General features: G+C 40.3%; 1 protein-coding gene across 1 annotated transcript; it reads left to right on the forward strand.

Moving 5' to 3' along the window:
* Positions 1-6,292: 6,292 nt before the first annotated feature.
* On the forward strand, positions 6,293-10,575 carry LOC309807649 (UDP-N-acetylglucosamine--peptide N-acetylglucosaminyltransferase 110 kDa subunit-like). The gene has a single exon (XM_082627480.1). The coding sequence runs from the start codon at positions 6,471-6,473 to the stop codon at positions 9,609-9,611; it is 3,141 nt and encodes a 1,046-aa protein (XP_082483606.1). The 5' UTR covers positions 6,293-6,470; the 3' UTR covers positions 9,612-10,575.
* Positions 10,576-16,409: the final 5,834 nt, after the last annotated feature.

Genomic DNA, 16,409 nt, shown 5'->3' on the forward strand with positions numbered 1-16,409 from the left:
CCCTCACATCCAAAGGGCGGCTCTTGAAAATATGTGGATTGTTGTAGTCATTTTGCTCTTCTGGCCTCAGAAGTTCTAATCTTAACCTTAGCCCTTCATGCAGAGAGACTTTTTAAACCAATTCCCACATTACTCATTATGTGACTGTTGAATAAGAGAAACCCAGCTCTTTTCTTATGCTTTCAACCAGTTATCTTCTTCAAAAATTTGTTTGGATTGTTATACCTTAATCTTGCCTGGCAAGGGACTTATGGGAAGGTTCTTATTGTTTGAAAGTTTGGTGCCAGTATCTGCAAAGAAAGAAGAAAGTAAAGAAGGAAAGGTGTGTTTATCAAACATCCCAATAGTGACGGTGTGTGAAAGCAACTTTTGAAAAAGTTTATCTGTCAGAGTTTAGCCGTATTATTACATTTTATTTTATTCATTGAACATAAATAATTATCAGTGAATCCTTTCTAGATTTTCTAGTTTCCCAAAGTTCCCTGTATTCACATTCTAAGCTGAAAAATGGTATTTTAAGTCACTGCTCTCCACCTTATATTATTTATAATCACCCTCATGACCTCTTCCTTCAAAGAAACGTGATCCTGAGAAGTGTCCTTTGTTTGTCTTTGTGGAATAAGTGATGGGGATGCATCCTGGAGACCTGTGAGATGTTTAAATTGTGGCCTAATGAAACTAGGATGGAGAGTTCTGGAAAGATCTGGAAAGATGGCTGGTAGAGTGTGGCCAGATGTGGGAGAAGAGACACGTACAGAGGGGGGAGAGGAAATTTTCAGAGGGAGAAAATTAAACAAAGAATTCAATAAGTTTTGTTGTGTGGTGTGGGATGCAAGCCTTTCTCTCCCCCTTTCCTTCACAATCTCTTTGTTAAAGACTGTGTTTTTCATTAGTTTGACTAAGATAGGATTTGCCGTTTTGTTTGGATACTGAGAATGGACCCATGGAAACAGTTACATTTGGGTTATCTCTGACTATCTTTAATGAAGAACATAAATATCGGCCACACTATCTATGCACATGCTATCACCATGCCTTTTTTGTTCTCTGTTCATATATCTAAGTCCTCTTCTTTGAGGTCAATCTCAAATCTCATCTGAAATGTACATTTATTGATAGATTCAACCCATAATGAACTGTCCCTTCTTTGTCCTCCTTAGGCTCTGATTATTTATAAAAACTCATTTTTGAACTTAGAAACTGTCCAATATGATATATTAGTTATTTCATCAGCATCTGTTATATCCTCAACACAGTTATAAGCTTTTGTGGGGCTGGGATCATACATTCTGTAATTTTTCTCAGTACTTACACTTACTTTGATAGAAAGCGCATTCATTCATCTAAACATCATTTATTGAGTGTTAATTAAATGTCTCAACGCAGTAAATATTGTTTGAATGAATGCATGCATGAATGAGGGAGTATGCAATAGGTAGCCTAATGTACCACCCGATGTGAAAAAACCAAAAACATAGACACAAAAGCAAGCCAAAAAGTGGGCCGGGACTTTCTGTAAAATATCCTGCTTTTGTTGGATGAGGCCATGAAAATCAAGATGCTCCTGAAAGGTCTTAAGAGCTGACCAAGAATGGTAAACAATTGAAATTCTCTCAGGCTTATTCAACCCTATCACTGGACACATTTATACCTCTCAGGAATGTTATTAAAAGAAGAGATTAATAAAGCTTTTAGAGATGAGTTGATAAATCTCTAAATATTTAAATCTTCATTTCCTCCTAGGTTTCTCTAATTTGGGTTTCAAAAGATTTCAAGAAACCACAGGATAATTAAAAAATTAGACATTATCTTTCTTACCTTCATGTTTTTTGATGGTAAACACATTTTATTTTCTCCATAGTGCTGCCCAATTTCCACCAGTACAGTTCTTAAGTGAATTTTGCTCTGGATGGTGGGATATATAAGATGTAAATGAATTGTTTGTATATGTTTTAGAATTCTTCAAAAGGGCCTGGCCATGGAAATGCATTGAATATTACTTAAATAAGTAAAGTAACTTCCTCAGAATTATTATTCTATTCTGGTTAGGATACTCTCTGCCCTGGTTTGTTAAAATTTCCCTCTAGAGTGGTTTTAATTTTGTTTCTGGTAGGGTCCTAGGATTTATTGCCACACCCATCCTGCATCTGTTTTTCTTTGAATTACTCTCCTTGCAGTTTCTGATTCCTACAGGGCCTTCCAGGTTAGTGACAAGCTGGCCATCACAACTCTGGGAAGGACAGGCCTACTTTTCAGAGGTGTTGATGTTTTCTGTACCTGAAGGTTTTCAAGAGATATCAGTCTTCCTCACCACCTCCCTTGGCCCTCTTAATGGACTAAGCAGTTCCTCATGAAATTTCTGTAGGATATCTGTACTAACTTCTCAATATTGTTCCATCCTGAGTCTAAATTCCTGGCCTCAAGGTAATGTTAGATTTCTAGCTCCAGCCCCTATTTACATAAGGCCTATACTAAGGAACGGAACCCATAGACATCAGTCTGCTCTTATTTCTCTGGATTTAATTTCTCTGTTACTTTCTGAAACATGCAGGTGTTCCTTTCTTTCTTTTAATCTCAGCTATGTGCTTTTAACTTTTTCAAAATTGACCCAGAATTTACATGTGTCTCCAGTAAGAGTACATTAAATTGAGCTTAGTCTGCTCTTCTACTGGCATATTTGAGATCCAAATAATTTGCTACTTAAGTGGCTTCAGTTACCTGTATATTTCAGGCACCTAAAACTCACCATGTTCCAAATTTCCCCCTTTATTGTTAGTAATTTTCTTGGGAATCTGGATAACATTAGATGGAATAAAGTTAGTGAGTGGCCCAGGATTGCCTGAAATTTTGTTTGTCAGAGTGTCCAGGGAAAGTTAAGCAAAGAAGACAACCAAATGAAAAGCAGAATCACATTATTATGGCTGAGACAAGATTCCACGCAGAGCTCTCTGTAGAACTGGGTTGGGTCATAACTTATGCCAGAGCTCTAGGTGGGGTTGACACCATCTCATGCCAAGCTCTCAGTTCTGGGCTAACGTCATCTCTGGTCCACTCTATGGAGTGGAAACTTTGGAGGAATGGCCAATGTGTTCTGCGGTGTAGGAAGAGGGAAATTGTGAACGTTCCTTTCTAAATTGTGGAGGAACTAACCACTGTAAATGTGCCTTGAACTATGGTGTTTAATTTGACCAGTCAGATCAATGACTTTCCCCTTGAATGAAATGCTGCTACGTATATGAGCAGAAAAACAAAACTGGTATAAGGAATAGATAGCTAGTGGGAAGCAGCCGCATAGCACAGGGAGATCAGCTCTGTGCTTTGTGACCACCTAGAGGGGTGAGATAGGGAGCGTGGAAGGGAGGGAGATGCAAGAGGGAAGAGATATGGGGACATATGTATATGTATCACTGATTTACTTTGTTATAAAGCAGAAACTAACACACCATTGTAAAGCAATTATACTCCAATAAGGATGTTAAAAAAAAAAACTAGTATAAGGAGATGGAGAGACTGGGAGTCTTATTTTCCCAGCAATTAACTTTTCCTCGACCATGACCTTCCCTTTGAGTCTCCTAGACCTTGGGGATGATCGCAACCCCTTGGGTTGGGTGTTTGCAACCCCATCTTCACTAGAACCTCTATAGTTAACTTTGATTTTTCCCACTCCGTCTATCCATCCCATGTATGCAGTCAGACATTTGATCTTGGACTTTTACTGACAAAATATCCTTGAATATAACCATTTCTTTTCACTCCCACTGCTACTGCTTTTGTCACTGCCTTAACTAGGGCTTTATCTTTAAGTCCTTTATATAAATATATAAATAAAATATACAAATAAATAAAATATAATATTAATTCTGATGATTTTAAAGTCTTTTCTTGATAAAGACTTTTCCTGATAAAGATACACAATATCTTATATAACTATTTTTGTATTATCTGTTCCTTTCTTAGAATTTTAGTCATATGATTCTATCTCTTGGTATGTCTAGAACTTTTTGATTGAATGCTGACTATTTTATTTGGCTTTTTAAATTTTTCTCAGTGGAAATGTTGTTTTGCTTCAAAATATGTTACTCTACCTGGAAGTAGCAAATCTTCAAATTACAATTTTTTAAAATGCTTTCAAATATCAATACTATAGGTGTCACAAAATCTAGAAAAATGACATTTGAAAATTAACTACTGCCAGATGTGTCTCTATAAAACTTTTTCCCCACTCTTGTAGCTATATATTCTTTAACTGCCTCCTCATATGACAGTTTATGTGTTTTAGAAATAAAATTTTCAGAAATAAACTTTGTAGTTTATAGACATAGATTTCTTTTAACATGGTTGATTAGAGTTTGCTTTTAGTTATTAATAGTTTAGAAAAGTTTATTTCAGCGTCACAATTTATTATTGATAATGTCACATTAATTTTCATTGTTAACTTTGAGAAAACCTCTATGGATTACTTCCTCATAAATATTTACTATTATAAATGCATTACTGATTTCAGTACTGCTATAGGATTGTGCATTACAGGAATTCTGATAAAATACTCATTCACACCATTCCATTACACACATTATTGATGGGGTATATCCTTTTATTTATTTATTTATTTATTTATTTATTTATTTATTTTTGACTGTGTTGTGTCTTCGTCGCTGTGCGCAGGCTTTCTCTAGTTGCAGCGACTGGGGGATACTCTTTGTTGTGGTGTGCAGGCTTCTTATTGCGGTGGCTTCTCTTGTTGCAAAGCACGGGCTCTAGGCACGCGAGCTTCAGTAGTTGTGGCTCACGGGCTCTAGAGCGCAGGCTCCAGAGTTGTGGCACACGGTCTTAGTTGCTCCGCAGCATGTGGGATCTTCCCGGACCAGGGCTCGAACCCGTGTCCCCTGCATTGTCAGGTGGCTTCCTAACCACTGTGCCATCAGGGAAGCCCCTGGAGTATATTTTTTTTTGTTTTTTTGTTTTTGCGGTATGCTGGCCTCTCACTGTTGTGGCCTCTCCCCGTTGCGGGGCACAGGCTCCGGACATGCAGGATCAGTGGCCATGGCTCACGGGCCTAGCCGCTACGCGGCATTTGGGATCTTCCCGGACCGAGGCACAAACCCGTGTCCCCTGCATCGGCAGGTGGACTCTCAACCACTGCACCACCAGGGAAGCCCTGGAGTATATTCTTGACAGCAGGAAATTTCCGTTTTGACTAAGCATTGAAGAAAACTGAATCTTTGACTTATCTTTCACATGCCTGGTGATTCAAATAATTTTCCACAGAATAACTTCTGGTTTTATATTTTTCAGTTCTTTTTTTCTTCTTCAAATGCACATGCTTTGAGAGCTGTGAAGTGCAAGACATGGCTATACTGTAAGGTGGTTTTTGTCCTTACGCTTCTGTGTCTTGTGCTAGTTAAGTCAGTAGAGTAGTCAGTAAGAGTACTGGAAGTTATTCCTGTAATGGGATATTATACAGTCAGTTACATATGGTGGTGTCTGAAAATCACATAATAGCCTCACTTAAAACATGTCCTTAGCCAGATTTCAAAAAAGCCTGTGACCAATCCAATATGATCCAACATAGCGGACTATGATAGAAGGAAAATTGGCAAAGAAATAGACGCTGGTCTTACCTGATGGAAGTTAAAATATCTCACTTTTGACAATTTTGCAAAAACCTATAATTACATGAACTAATTTCTAGGGTTCTTCGTAGGACCTAAAAAGGAACCCATAGAGTTGTGGAACAACAATAGAAGCTACTGTGATGAGAAGCCCCGGCACCACAACAAAGAGTAGCCCCCACTCGCCGCAACTAGAGAAAGGCTGCACGCAGCACTGAAGACCCAATGCAGCCAAAATAAAAATAAATAAATAAAAATAAATAGATTTATCTTTTAAAAAGTAATACTCAGGTTTGAGTCATGAGAAATTTGATGAGGAGAAATTAGCTAATGTTTTCAGAACTTTTAAAATATCAAACTCAGTCTCTAAGATCTTAGCATTATATACAACATCGGTTACTTATTAGTGGTTTGGGAAGGCCAATTTAAAATTTTCTCATCTTACTGTATTGAAATTCATGGCCCTAATGTTTTCCACGTTGACTATATGAATGATGAAGAAAAGTCAGTCATGTATTTCATTTCCAACTGGACAGAAAACAATATTTTAAAAAGTGTTTGGACTACTGACTTTTGATTTCTTCTAAGGCAAATGGATAGGTAATTTTTATTCCCTGATTAGGAGAAAAATGGTGGAAGAGGGCAGGGTTAAGAATTAAGATTTCAAGAGCATGAGAGGTAGATGGCCAACCAGAGTTCCTAAGGTTCGGTGCCTGTAACTGTTGCCGCCGCTTAAGCCTGCCAAAGCAGTGGTACGGCTGCTGCGCTCGTGTTTGCTCCCTCTAGAAACGTTCTTGCCAGTAGTGGCGGCAGCGGGACTCAATTACCCCCTTTTTTCACTCTCTCCAGAAGCTCCAGATGGCGTCTTCCGTGGGCAACGTGGCCGACAGCACAGAACCAACGAAACGTATGCTTTCCTTCCAAGGGTTAGCTGAGTTGGCACATCGAGAATATCAGGCAGGAGATTTTGAGACAGCTGAGAGACACTGCATGCAGCTCTGGAGACAAGAGCCAGGCAATACTGGTGTACTTTTATTACTTTCATCTATACACTTCCAGTGTCGAAGGCTGGACAGATCTGCCCACTTTAGTACTCTGGCAATTAAACAGAACCCTCTTCTGGCAGAAGCCTATTCGAATTTGGGGAATGTGTACAAGGAAAGAGGGCAGTTGCAGGAAGCAACTGAGCATTACCGGCATGCATTGCATCTCAAACCAGATTTCATCGATGGTTATATTAACCTGGCAGCCGCATTGGTAGCAGCAGGCGACATGGAAGGGGCAGTACAAGCTTACGTCTCTGCTCTTCAGTACAATCCTTATTTGTACTGTGTTCGCAGTGACCTGGGGAACCTGCTCAAAGCCCTGGGTGGCTTAGAAGAAGCCAAGGCATGTTATTTGAAAGCAATTGAGACGCAACCGAACTTTGCAGTAGCTTGGAGTAATCTTGGCTGTGTTTTCAATGCGCAAGGGGAGATTTGGCTTGCAATTCATCACTTTGAAAAGGCTGTCACCCTTGACCCCAATTTTCTGGATGCTTATATCAATTTAGGAAATGTCTTCAATGAGGCACGGATTTTTGACAGAGCTGTGGCAGCTTACCTTCGTGCCCTAAGCTTGAGTCCAAATCATGCAGTGGTACATGGCAACCTGGCTTGTGTATACCATGAGCAAGGCCTGATGGATCTGGCAATAGACACCTACAGGCGAGCTATTGACTTGCAACCACATTTCCCTGATGCTTACTGCAACCTAGGAAACGCTCTCAAAGAGAAGGGCAGTGTTGCTGAAGCAGAAGGTTGTTATCATACAGCTCTCCGGCTGTGTCCCACCCATGCAGACTCTCTGAATAACCTAGCCAATATCAAAGGAGAACAGGGAAACAGTGAAGAGGCAGTTCGCTTGTATCGTAAAGCATTAGAGCTCTGCCCAGACTTTGCTGATGCCCATTCAAATTTAGCAAGTGTATTGAAGCAGCAGGGAAAACTGCATGAAGCTCTGATGCATTATAAGGAGGCTATTCGAATCAGTCCTACCTTTGCTGATGCCTACTGCAATATGGGAAACACCCTACGGGAGATGCAGGATGTTCAGGGAGCCTTGCAGTGTTATACTCATGCCATTCAGATCAGCCCTGCATTTGCGGATGCCCACAGCAATCTGGCTTCCATTCACCACGATTCAGGGAATATTCCAGAAGCAATTGCTTCTTATCGCACTGTTCTGAAGCTTCAACCTGACTTTCCTGACGCTTATTGTAATTTGGCTCATTGCCTGCAGGTTGTCTGTGATTGGACAGACTATGATGAGCGAATGAAGAAGTTGGTCAGCATTGTGGCTGACCAGTTGGAGAAGAATAGGTTGCCTTCTGTGCAGCCTCATCATAGTATGCTCTATCCTCTTTCTCATGGCTTCAGGAAGGCTATTGCTGAGAGGCATGGGAACCTCTGCTTGGCTAATATAAGTGTCCTTCATAAACCACCGTATGAACATCCAAAAGACTTGAAGCTCAGTGATGGTCGACTGCGTGTAGGATACGTGAGTTCTGACTTTGGGAATCATCCTACTTCTCATCTTATGCAGTCTATTCCAGGCATGCACAATCCTGATACATTTGAGATATTCTGTTATGCCCTGAGCCCACATGATGGCACAAACTTCCGAGCGAAGGTGATGGCAGAAGCCAATCATTTCATTGATCTTTCTCAGATTCCATGCAATGGGAAAGCAGCTGATTGCATCCATCAAGATGGTATACACATCCTTGTAAATCTGAATGGTTATACCAGGGGTGCTCGAAATGAACTCTTTGCTCTCAGGCCAGCTCCTATTCAGGCAATGTGGCTGGGGTACCCTGGGACTAGTGGCGCGCTTTTCATGGATTATATCATCACTGATCAGGAAACTTCACCTGCTGAAGTTGCTGAGCAGTATTCTGAGAAACTGGCTTATATGCCCCATACTTTCTTTATTGGTGACCATGCTAATATGTTCCCTCACCTGAAGAAAAAAGCCGTCATCGATTTTAAGTCCAATGGGCACATTTATGACAATCGGATTGTGCTGAATGGCATCGACCTCCAAGCATTTCTTGATAGTCTATCAGATGTGCAAATAGTCAAGATGAAATGTCCTGATGGAGAAGACAACGCAGACAGCAGTAATACAACTCTTAATATGCCTGTCATTCCTATGAATACTGTTGCAGAAGCAGTTATTGAAATGATTAACAGAGGACAAATTCAGATTACAATGAATGGATTCAATATTAGCAATGGACTGGCAACTACCCTGATCAACACTAAGGCTGCCACTGGAGAGGAGGTTCCCCGTACCATTATTGTAACCACACGTTCTCAGTACGGGTTACCGGAAGATGCCATTGTGTACTGTAACTTTAATCAGTTATACAAAATTGACCCATCTACTTTGCAGGTGTGGGCAAATATTCTGAAGCGTGTTCCCAATAGTGTACTGTGGCTGTTGCGTTTTCCAGCAGCAGGAGAAGCTAATATTCAACAGTACGCACAAAATATGGGCCTTCGCCCGAACCGTCTCATTTTTTCCCCTGTTGCTCCTAAAGAGGAACATGTTCGGAGAGGCCAGCTGGCTGATGTCTGCTTGGACACTCCACTCTGTAATGGACACACCACAGGGATGGACGTCCTTTGGGCAGGGACCCCCATGGTGACTATGCCAGGAGAGACTCTTGCTTCCCGAGTTGCAGCTTCCCAGCTCACTTGTTTAGGCTGTCTTGAGCTGATTGCTAAAAATAGACAAGAATATGAAGAGATAGCTGTGAAACTGGGAACTGATGTAGAATACCTGAAGAAAATTCGTGGCAAAGTCTGGAAGCAGAGAACAGCTAGCCCTCTGTTCAACACCAAACAATACACGATGGAACTAGAGTGGCTCTATCTACAGATGTGGGAGCATTATGCAGCTGGCAACAAGCCTGATCACATGATTAAGCCTGTTGAAGTCACTGAGTCGGCCTAAATAATGACTGTGTGCCCAGGAGAATTACCCCTGTAGCTGAGCCTCAGCCTTCTGGGGGAAAGGGAACTACTTTTTCAATATCATGTTGCAGATGGGTGACACACAATGATAAGAAATAGCACAGCCAGACTTGCTTCCTGCATGATCATGACAGGGAGAGACACAAGAGATGGGAAACTGCTGTTCCACAAGGAGATTCCATCGAATTTTGCCGCAGCCAGGTGTCTGGAAGGTCTGGAAGGTAAGTCTGGAAGGTCTGATCTCCCTTGGTCTTCCAGGGGATGGATGGTTAGTGTGGAAGGGAGATAGAGATTGCCCAGCCGTTTTGTGATTATCATGGATGGATTGAGTCTTCTGAATTAATTTTTTTCTTTCTATTTTGGGTATTGGAGCTTTTAAAAATGTTTGGTTTCAGGTATTTTTATTCATGTGAAGTGTATATGATTCTCTTGAGATCAGGTGTTAAGCTGAAATATTCCTTGTTTTAGTTTCTGAACTCTACAGATAAATGGGGACTTTGCTGGTGTAGTCTTTTTCTAGGTTTTATAAACCGCTTGAGCCTGTGTCAGTCATTTTAGTGTCTGACATAACGTTTGGAACTCTCAGTGCTTTGTTGGTTTGTAGATGATGGCTTCAATTCTTTTTCTGGTCCGTTTCCTTCTTCCCTTCCCCCCACTTTAAAAATTCTCCTGTAACTTGGCTAACAAAAACCAAGTCTGATTCAAAACCTCCCAGAGTGTTTCTCTTAAACACATCATCTGGTGCCAAATGAAGATTCTTAGGAGTGCTTATTAATTATGAAGGGCACAGTTGTGGTACTGTGACTGATGATAATAATAATGGATTTTTGGCCTAGAGTTTTGTCCTATTTCACCAGTGTTTTACTGTTGACTGCCCCTCTATGCTGCTTCCAAAAGTGATAGTGTGTGATAAGATGTTTACTTTCATTTCTAAAGTTTGTTTTGTTTTAGGTGAGTCCTGTTCTCCCTTTTTCTTTCAGCAGAAATGAAATTCCAGGTAAGTATAAGTATTCAAATATTTGATCAGTAGTTCACAGTTATCTCCAGTACATTAAATAACTTTCATCAAAAAACATGTTATAGGTAAAAAGCTCTGAAGGACCAGCTATGTATATGATAATTATGTTTCAGGCCTTCTAGGGTATTATATATGATAACTTGTCTTCTGGTCGTGGTCTTGAAGTCTTTATGGATTCAGCCTCAGTAGTAGCGAACTGCACTGCTACTTGGTTTGGAGTACAAATTAGACTTTAACCCTCCTGGAGGTAGAGTTTTTGGTATTGAAAACCATAGGAATGAAATTATTGTATTTCAACAAAGGATCGAGGGCTTGAGGCTTAAACAAGCCAACATATGTGTGGGAAGCAGTCAGCCTTGAGAGCACCTTCGGACATGCCAGGCATGCCGCTGCTGCTCGAAGGGACTGTCCCTACTTGTTCCCCTCCTTGTTCCATTCCATGGGAGATAAATCACCAGGGCCCAGAAATCAGAAAGAAAGTAAAATGAGACAAGCAAAGCTGTCTCCCCCTGCACATGCAGGTTATTTTGGATGATTCTGGGTTTATGGGTTTTCTCCCAGGGAAGTTAACCTTGAGCCGAGACAGTCATTAGATAATGTAAACCACCGTCTGGCAACCTTCCCTTTTCTAGTCTATATAATCTGTACCTGTAGCATAATAAAACTTACCTTGCAACCATCAGTTGTCTTGGTCCTTCTGACCCCATTCGTTGGTGCTACTTCAGTTCCTTACCCCGTCCCTTCTGACCCTGGGCGGTGAAATCCTCTTTCTGAGGCTGGTCCATGGCAAGTGGCGCCCGAACAGGGACCTGAAGCGTGAAGGCAATTAAAAGGAAAAGAAAGTGCAGGTAAGAGAACCCTTATGCAAAATATGTGTGGCCACGAGTAAAAGTGAAACTAATAGAGGCATAAGGCAACAGTCAGAAGTAAAAGAAGATGGGGCAAAAGGGCTCAAAGGAGCGTGAATTATTTGCTCAGGTTTTACTTTCCATGCTTATAGCTCGGGGTAATAAAGTTTCTACCTCACAGTTGACTGAATTTTGGCAGCATATCCATGATGTATCTCCCTGGTTTCCTGATGGCGGCTCTGTGACACAGAAATCTGGCAGAAAGTTGGAGAAGATTTAAAAAATTATTATGAGTCTCGAGGGCCTACTCATACTGCTGTTGTTACATTTAGTTTGTGGAATCTGATAAAAATATGTTTAGGTTCTTCTCATGATAGTGTTGATTTGAATGTAAAGTCAGAAAAACATAAGCCTCTGACAGAAGACAAGACTGTATTATCAGCTACTGTGTCGCCACTTCCTAAACCAAAAGAGCTAATTAATTTAAATATTTCAGATGAAGAGGAACATTTTGACTTAACCGACGAGGCTTTTAAACATAAAAGAGAGAGAAAAAAAAACATAAAAGAGAGAATCACCCTGAGGATGATTTTCTAATGGCTATGATAGATAAGTCAGTGAAAAAGCTGCAAATTAGTAAGGACTGTCTTCCTCAAAAATCTAAATCTGTAAAAATGCTCAGTCTCTTGCAACGTGCTGTATAAGCAGCAATAAAACGAGGAGAAGATCCTATTTTCTGTTGTCCTGTCATAGAAAGACCTGATCCTAATAATCCTCAACAGGCTATTAGGGAGCATCAGGCTCTTCTTTTTAAAGTTTTGAAAGATTTAAAATCTGCTTGTGCTCAGTATGGGCCCACTGCTCCTTTTACTACTGCTATGGTTGACACTATTGCAGGAGAAGCTCTTTCCCCCGCTGATTGGAAGTCTATTGCACGAGCTTGTTTAAATGGTGGAGATTATTTAATATGGAAGTTTGATTTTTATGAACGGGCTGCTGAACAAGCAGAAAAGAATGCTACCCATGATATTCCAGTGGATTATCATACGCTGATTGGGGAAGGACCATATATTTCTTTACAAGATCAATTAACTTATACCTTTGTTGCTTATCCTCAAATAAATCATTTGGCATTACAAGGCTGGAGGAAATTACCTTCTACACACAAAACTGAGGATCTTTCAAAAATGAGACAGGGACCTGATGAACCATATGCTGATTTTGTAGATAGATTGTTACAGGCGTTGGGGAGACTCATTGTGGAGATAGATTGTTACAGGCGGTGGGGAGACTCATTGTGGATGGACTCTCTGGTACAATTGTAGTTAAGCAACTTGCTTTTGAAAATGCTAATAATGCATGTCAGGCTGCGATTCGACCTTGGAGAAAACGGGGAACACTGGAGGATTATATTTGCCTTTGTGCAGACCTTGGGCCTGCTTATATACAGGGTGCTGCTAGGGCTGCAGCATTAACTAAAGTGGGGTTTAAAAACAATCAAAAGAGAACAAAGACTAGTTTTCAATGCGGAAAGGCAGGTCATTTTGCTGGAGAATGTGGATCTTTTCATTGTAACCCTGCTCCTTCCTTCCCTACTCAAAAACCTCCAGATGGTCCGAAAATCCCTGGTTTATGCCCTAAATGCAATAGGGGAAAACGTTGGGCACGAGATTGTCGCTCAGTGGCCCACAGGGATGGGACACCACTGTCGGGAAACTCCTCCCGGGGCCTTCCCCGGCCCCAACAAATAGTAGGGGCAACGTCTGTGTATCCTCCTCAAACTATCAATCAGACATTAACCAAAAACAAAAACATACAATATCTTCGCTCTCCAGAGCAACAGCAGGAAGCACAGGACTGGACCTCAGTACCTCCGCCCGATATGTATTAACTCCTGCAATGGGTCCTCAGGCCCTCTCTATGGGCATCTATGGACCTTTACCCAAGGGTTTGATTGGACTATTATTGGGAAGAAGTAGTGTCGCCATGAAGGGTTTAACTATTATGCCAGGACTCATAGACTCTGAGTACGAAGGAGAAATAAAAATCATGGCACAAACTATTAAAAATATAATAACGATTTCTCCTGGTGATAAAATTGCACAATTGCTACTTTTGCCCTTTGTACCTCATGGACAAATTTTACAACATCAAAAGAGAGAAACAAAGGCTTTTGGATCATCTAGTGCTGCCTACTGGATTCAGAAGATAGGGAAAGAATGTCCAGAAATGAAATGAGCCATGAATGGAAAGGTTTTTTCAGGTTGTTAGACACTGGAGCTGATGTCTCTGTTATGACGCAGATGCACTGGCCTAAACATTGGCCCGTTAGTCCTATTATTACAGAACTTCAAGGAATAGGACAGAGTTCTCCTATGCAAAGTAGTCAGTTATTATTATGGCAAGATAGTGAAGGCCATTCAGGATACTTCCAGCCTTATGTTTTGCCTGGGCTGCCTTTAAACCTCTTGGGCCAAGATATATTAAAGGAAATGGGAGTATTACTTTATAGTCCAAATTCTCATGTCTCTAATATGGTGTTGGATCAAGGATTTCTTCCCACAAAAGGGCTGGGAACAAATCAAAAAGGAACTGTCTATCCTATTGATGTGAAAATAAAAAGTGATAGACAAGGTTTGGGTTTTTCTTAGGGGCCTTGGATTCTCCTCCACTCACTGCTGGTCCAATTACTTGGCTGAGTGATGACCCTGTATGGGTGGACCAATGGCCCCTCACAAAGGAGAAATTAGAAGCTGCAGAACAATTAGTACTGGAACAATTAGGGCATTTAGAAATTTGCAATAGTCCTTGGAATACTCCTATTTTTATTATCAAGAAAAAGTCTGGAAAATAGAGGTTATTACAGGGTCTAAGAGCTGTTAATAAAACTATGCTAATAATGGGAGCTCTTCAACTAGGCCTACCCTCTCCAACAGCCATACCACACAATTATCATCTTTTAGTTATAGATTTAAAGAGTGTTTTTTCACTATTCCTTTGTTTCCTGAAGATAGAAAACATTTTGCTTTTAGCTTGCCTTCCTTAAATTTTAAGGAACCCATGAGGAGATTTCAATGGAAAGTATTGCCTCAGGGCATGGCAAATAGTCCTACATTATGACAAATATATGTGGCTCAGGCCTTAACTCCTGTGAGAAAAAGGTTTCCAATGTTATATCTCATACATTATATGGATGATATACTTTTAGCCACTGATAATATTTCTTGATTAGAGACTGCTTCCCAATTTTTACAACAATCCTTACAATCATTTGGCCTGGTCATTGCCTCAGAAAAAATTCAAAGACAATCTCCATTTTTCTATTTGGGAAAATATATTGATAACTCTACCATTAGGCCTCAAAAACTGCAAATTCGAGTTGATAATTTAAAAACATTAAATGATTTTCAAAAATTACTTGGAGATATTAATTGGCTAAGGCCTTCCTTAGAACTTACTACTGCTCAGTTAGAGCCTTTATTTGATATTCTTAAGGGTGACTCAGATCCTTCTACTTCACGATCTATGACTCCAGAGGATTTCAAGCTTTCCAAATAGTTAATAGAGCTATCAGCTCTGGACAATTAACTCAAATACATACTCACCTGCCCATGTCTTTAGTTGTTTGTCCAACACCTCATGTGCCTACTGCCATCTTATGGCAAACTGTTGGAATTATTGAATGGATTCGTATGAAAACTACATCCTCTAAAGTTATTAACCCTTATTATGAACTTATTATTAAGTTAATAATGCAAGGTAGAACTAGATGCTTACAACTTATAGGTATAGAACCTTCTCAAATTATTATCCCTTATTCAGTTAGTCAACAAAATTGGCTTTTTCAACATAGTAATGAATGGGGTCTTGTTCTTGCAGGATTTTCAGGTACCTTGGAATGCCATTAGCCTGCTGATAAATTGATCCAATTCAGCAAACTTAACTCTTATATCTTTCCTTCTATAATTAAGCAACAGCCTATTCCTCATGTACCTTTGGTTTTTACAGACGGTTCTTCTTCAGGAGTGGCTACTGTAATCATTGACGACGGAACAAAACTCATTAAACAAACTTCCTTGACTTCAGCTCAACGTGTTGAACTGTATGCTGTCATTATGGCTTTTAAACATTTGCCTTCTATATCTTTTCATTTGTTTTCTGATAGTAAATATCTTATTAGCTTATTATTTCTTCTGGAGACTGCAACCAGAGGATATACTAATGACCCTGAATTATCATCCTCTTTTCGTTTACTTCAACAGCTTATTCGTTCCCACGATGGTCCTGTTGCAGCTCTGCATATCGTGCTCATTCTAACTTGTCTGGTCCATTGTCTAAAATGAATGCGACTGCAGATGTTTTAACTCGATCTAAACGTGATCTTTATCCTGTGCATTTTCCTCCCAAAAATAAAGTTAAAGTTACTCTTCCTCCTCAATCTCTTTTCCCTAAAGCAGGACATATCCCAATTTACCGTCCTCCTCCTTTCCGTTCGTCATGCTGTCAAGAATGGCTAAGGTATTGCATTCATTATCTTCATACTGTTGGTACTCATGGTCCACGTCCTGGACACCCTCATATTATGGTAAGTTATGATCAAACTGCTTCACGAGCAGCACAGCAATCGCATGCTTTACACCATCAGTCGGCGGCTACATTACACAAACAATTTTCCCTTCCTCGTGGAGCCGCCCGACAAATTGTTAAGCAATGCCCACAGTGCTTACCTCACCTTCCTGTTCCACATTATGGTGTTAATCCTCGTGGATTATTACCTAGTCATTTATGGCAAATGGATGTTACTCATATCCCGTCTTTTGGGAAATTACAGTTTGTTCATGTCACTATTGATACTTATTCTGGTTTCCTCTGTGCTACAGCACAGACCCGAGAAGCTACTAAACATGTTATC

This window comes from Mesoplodon mirus (assembly GCF_964341445.2).
Source record: "Mesoplodon mirus genome assembly, chromosome: 7".
In the NCBI taxonomy this organism is placed as follows: Eukaryota; Metazoa; Chordata; class Mammalia; order Artiodactyla; family Ziphiidae; genus Mesoplodon; species Mesoplodon mirus.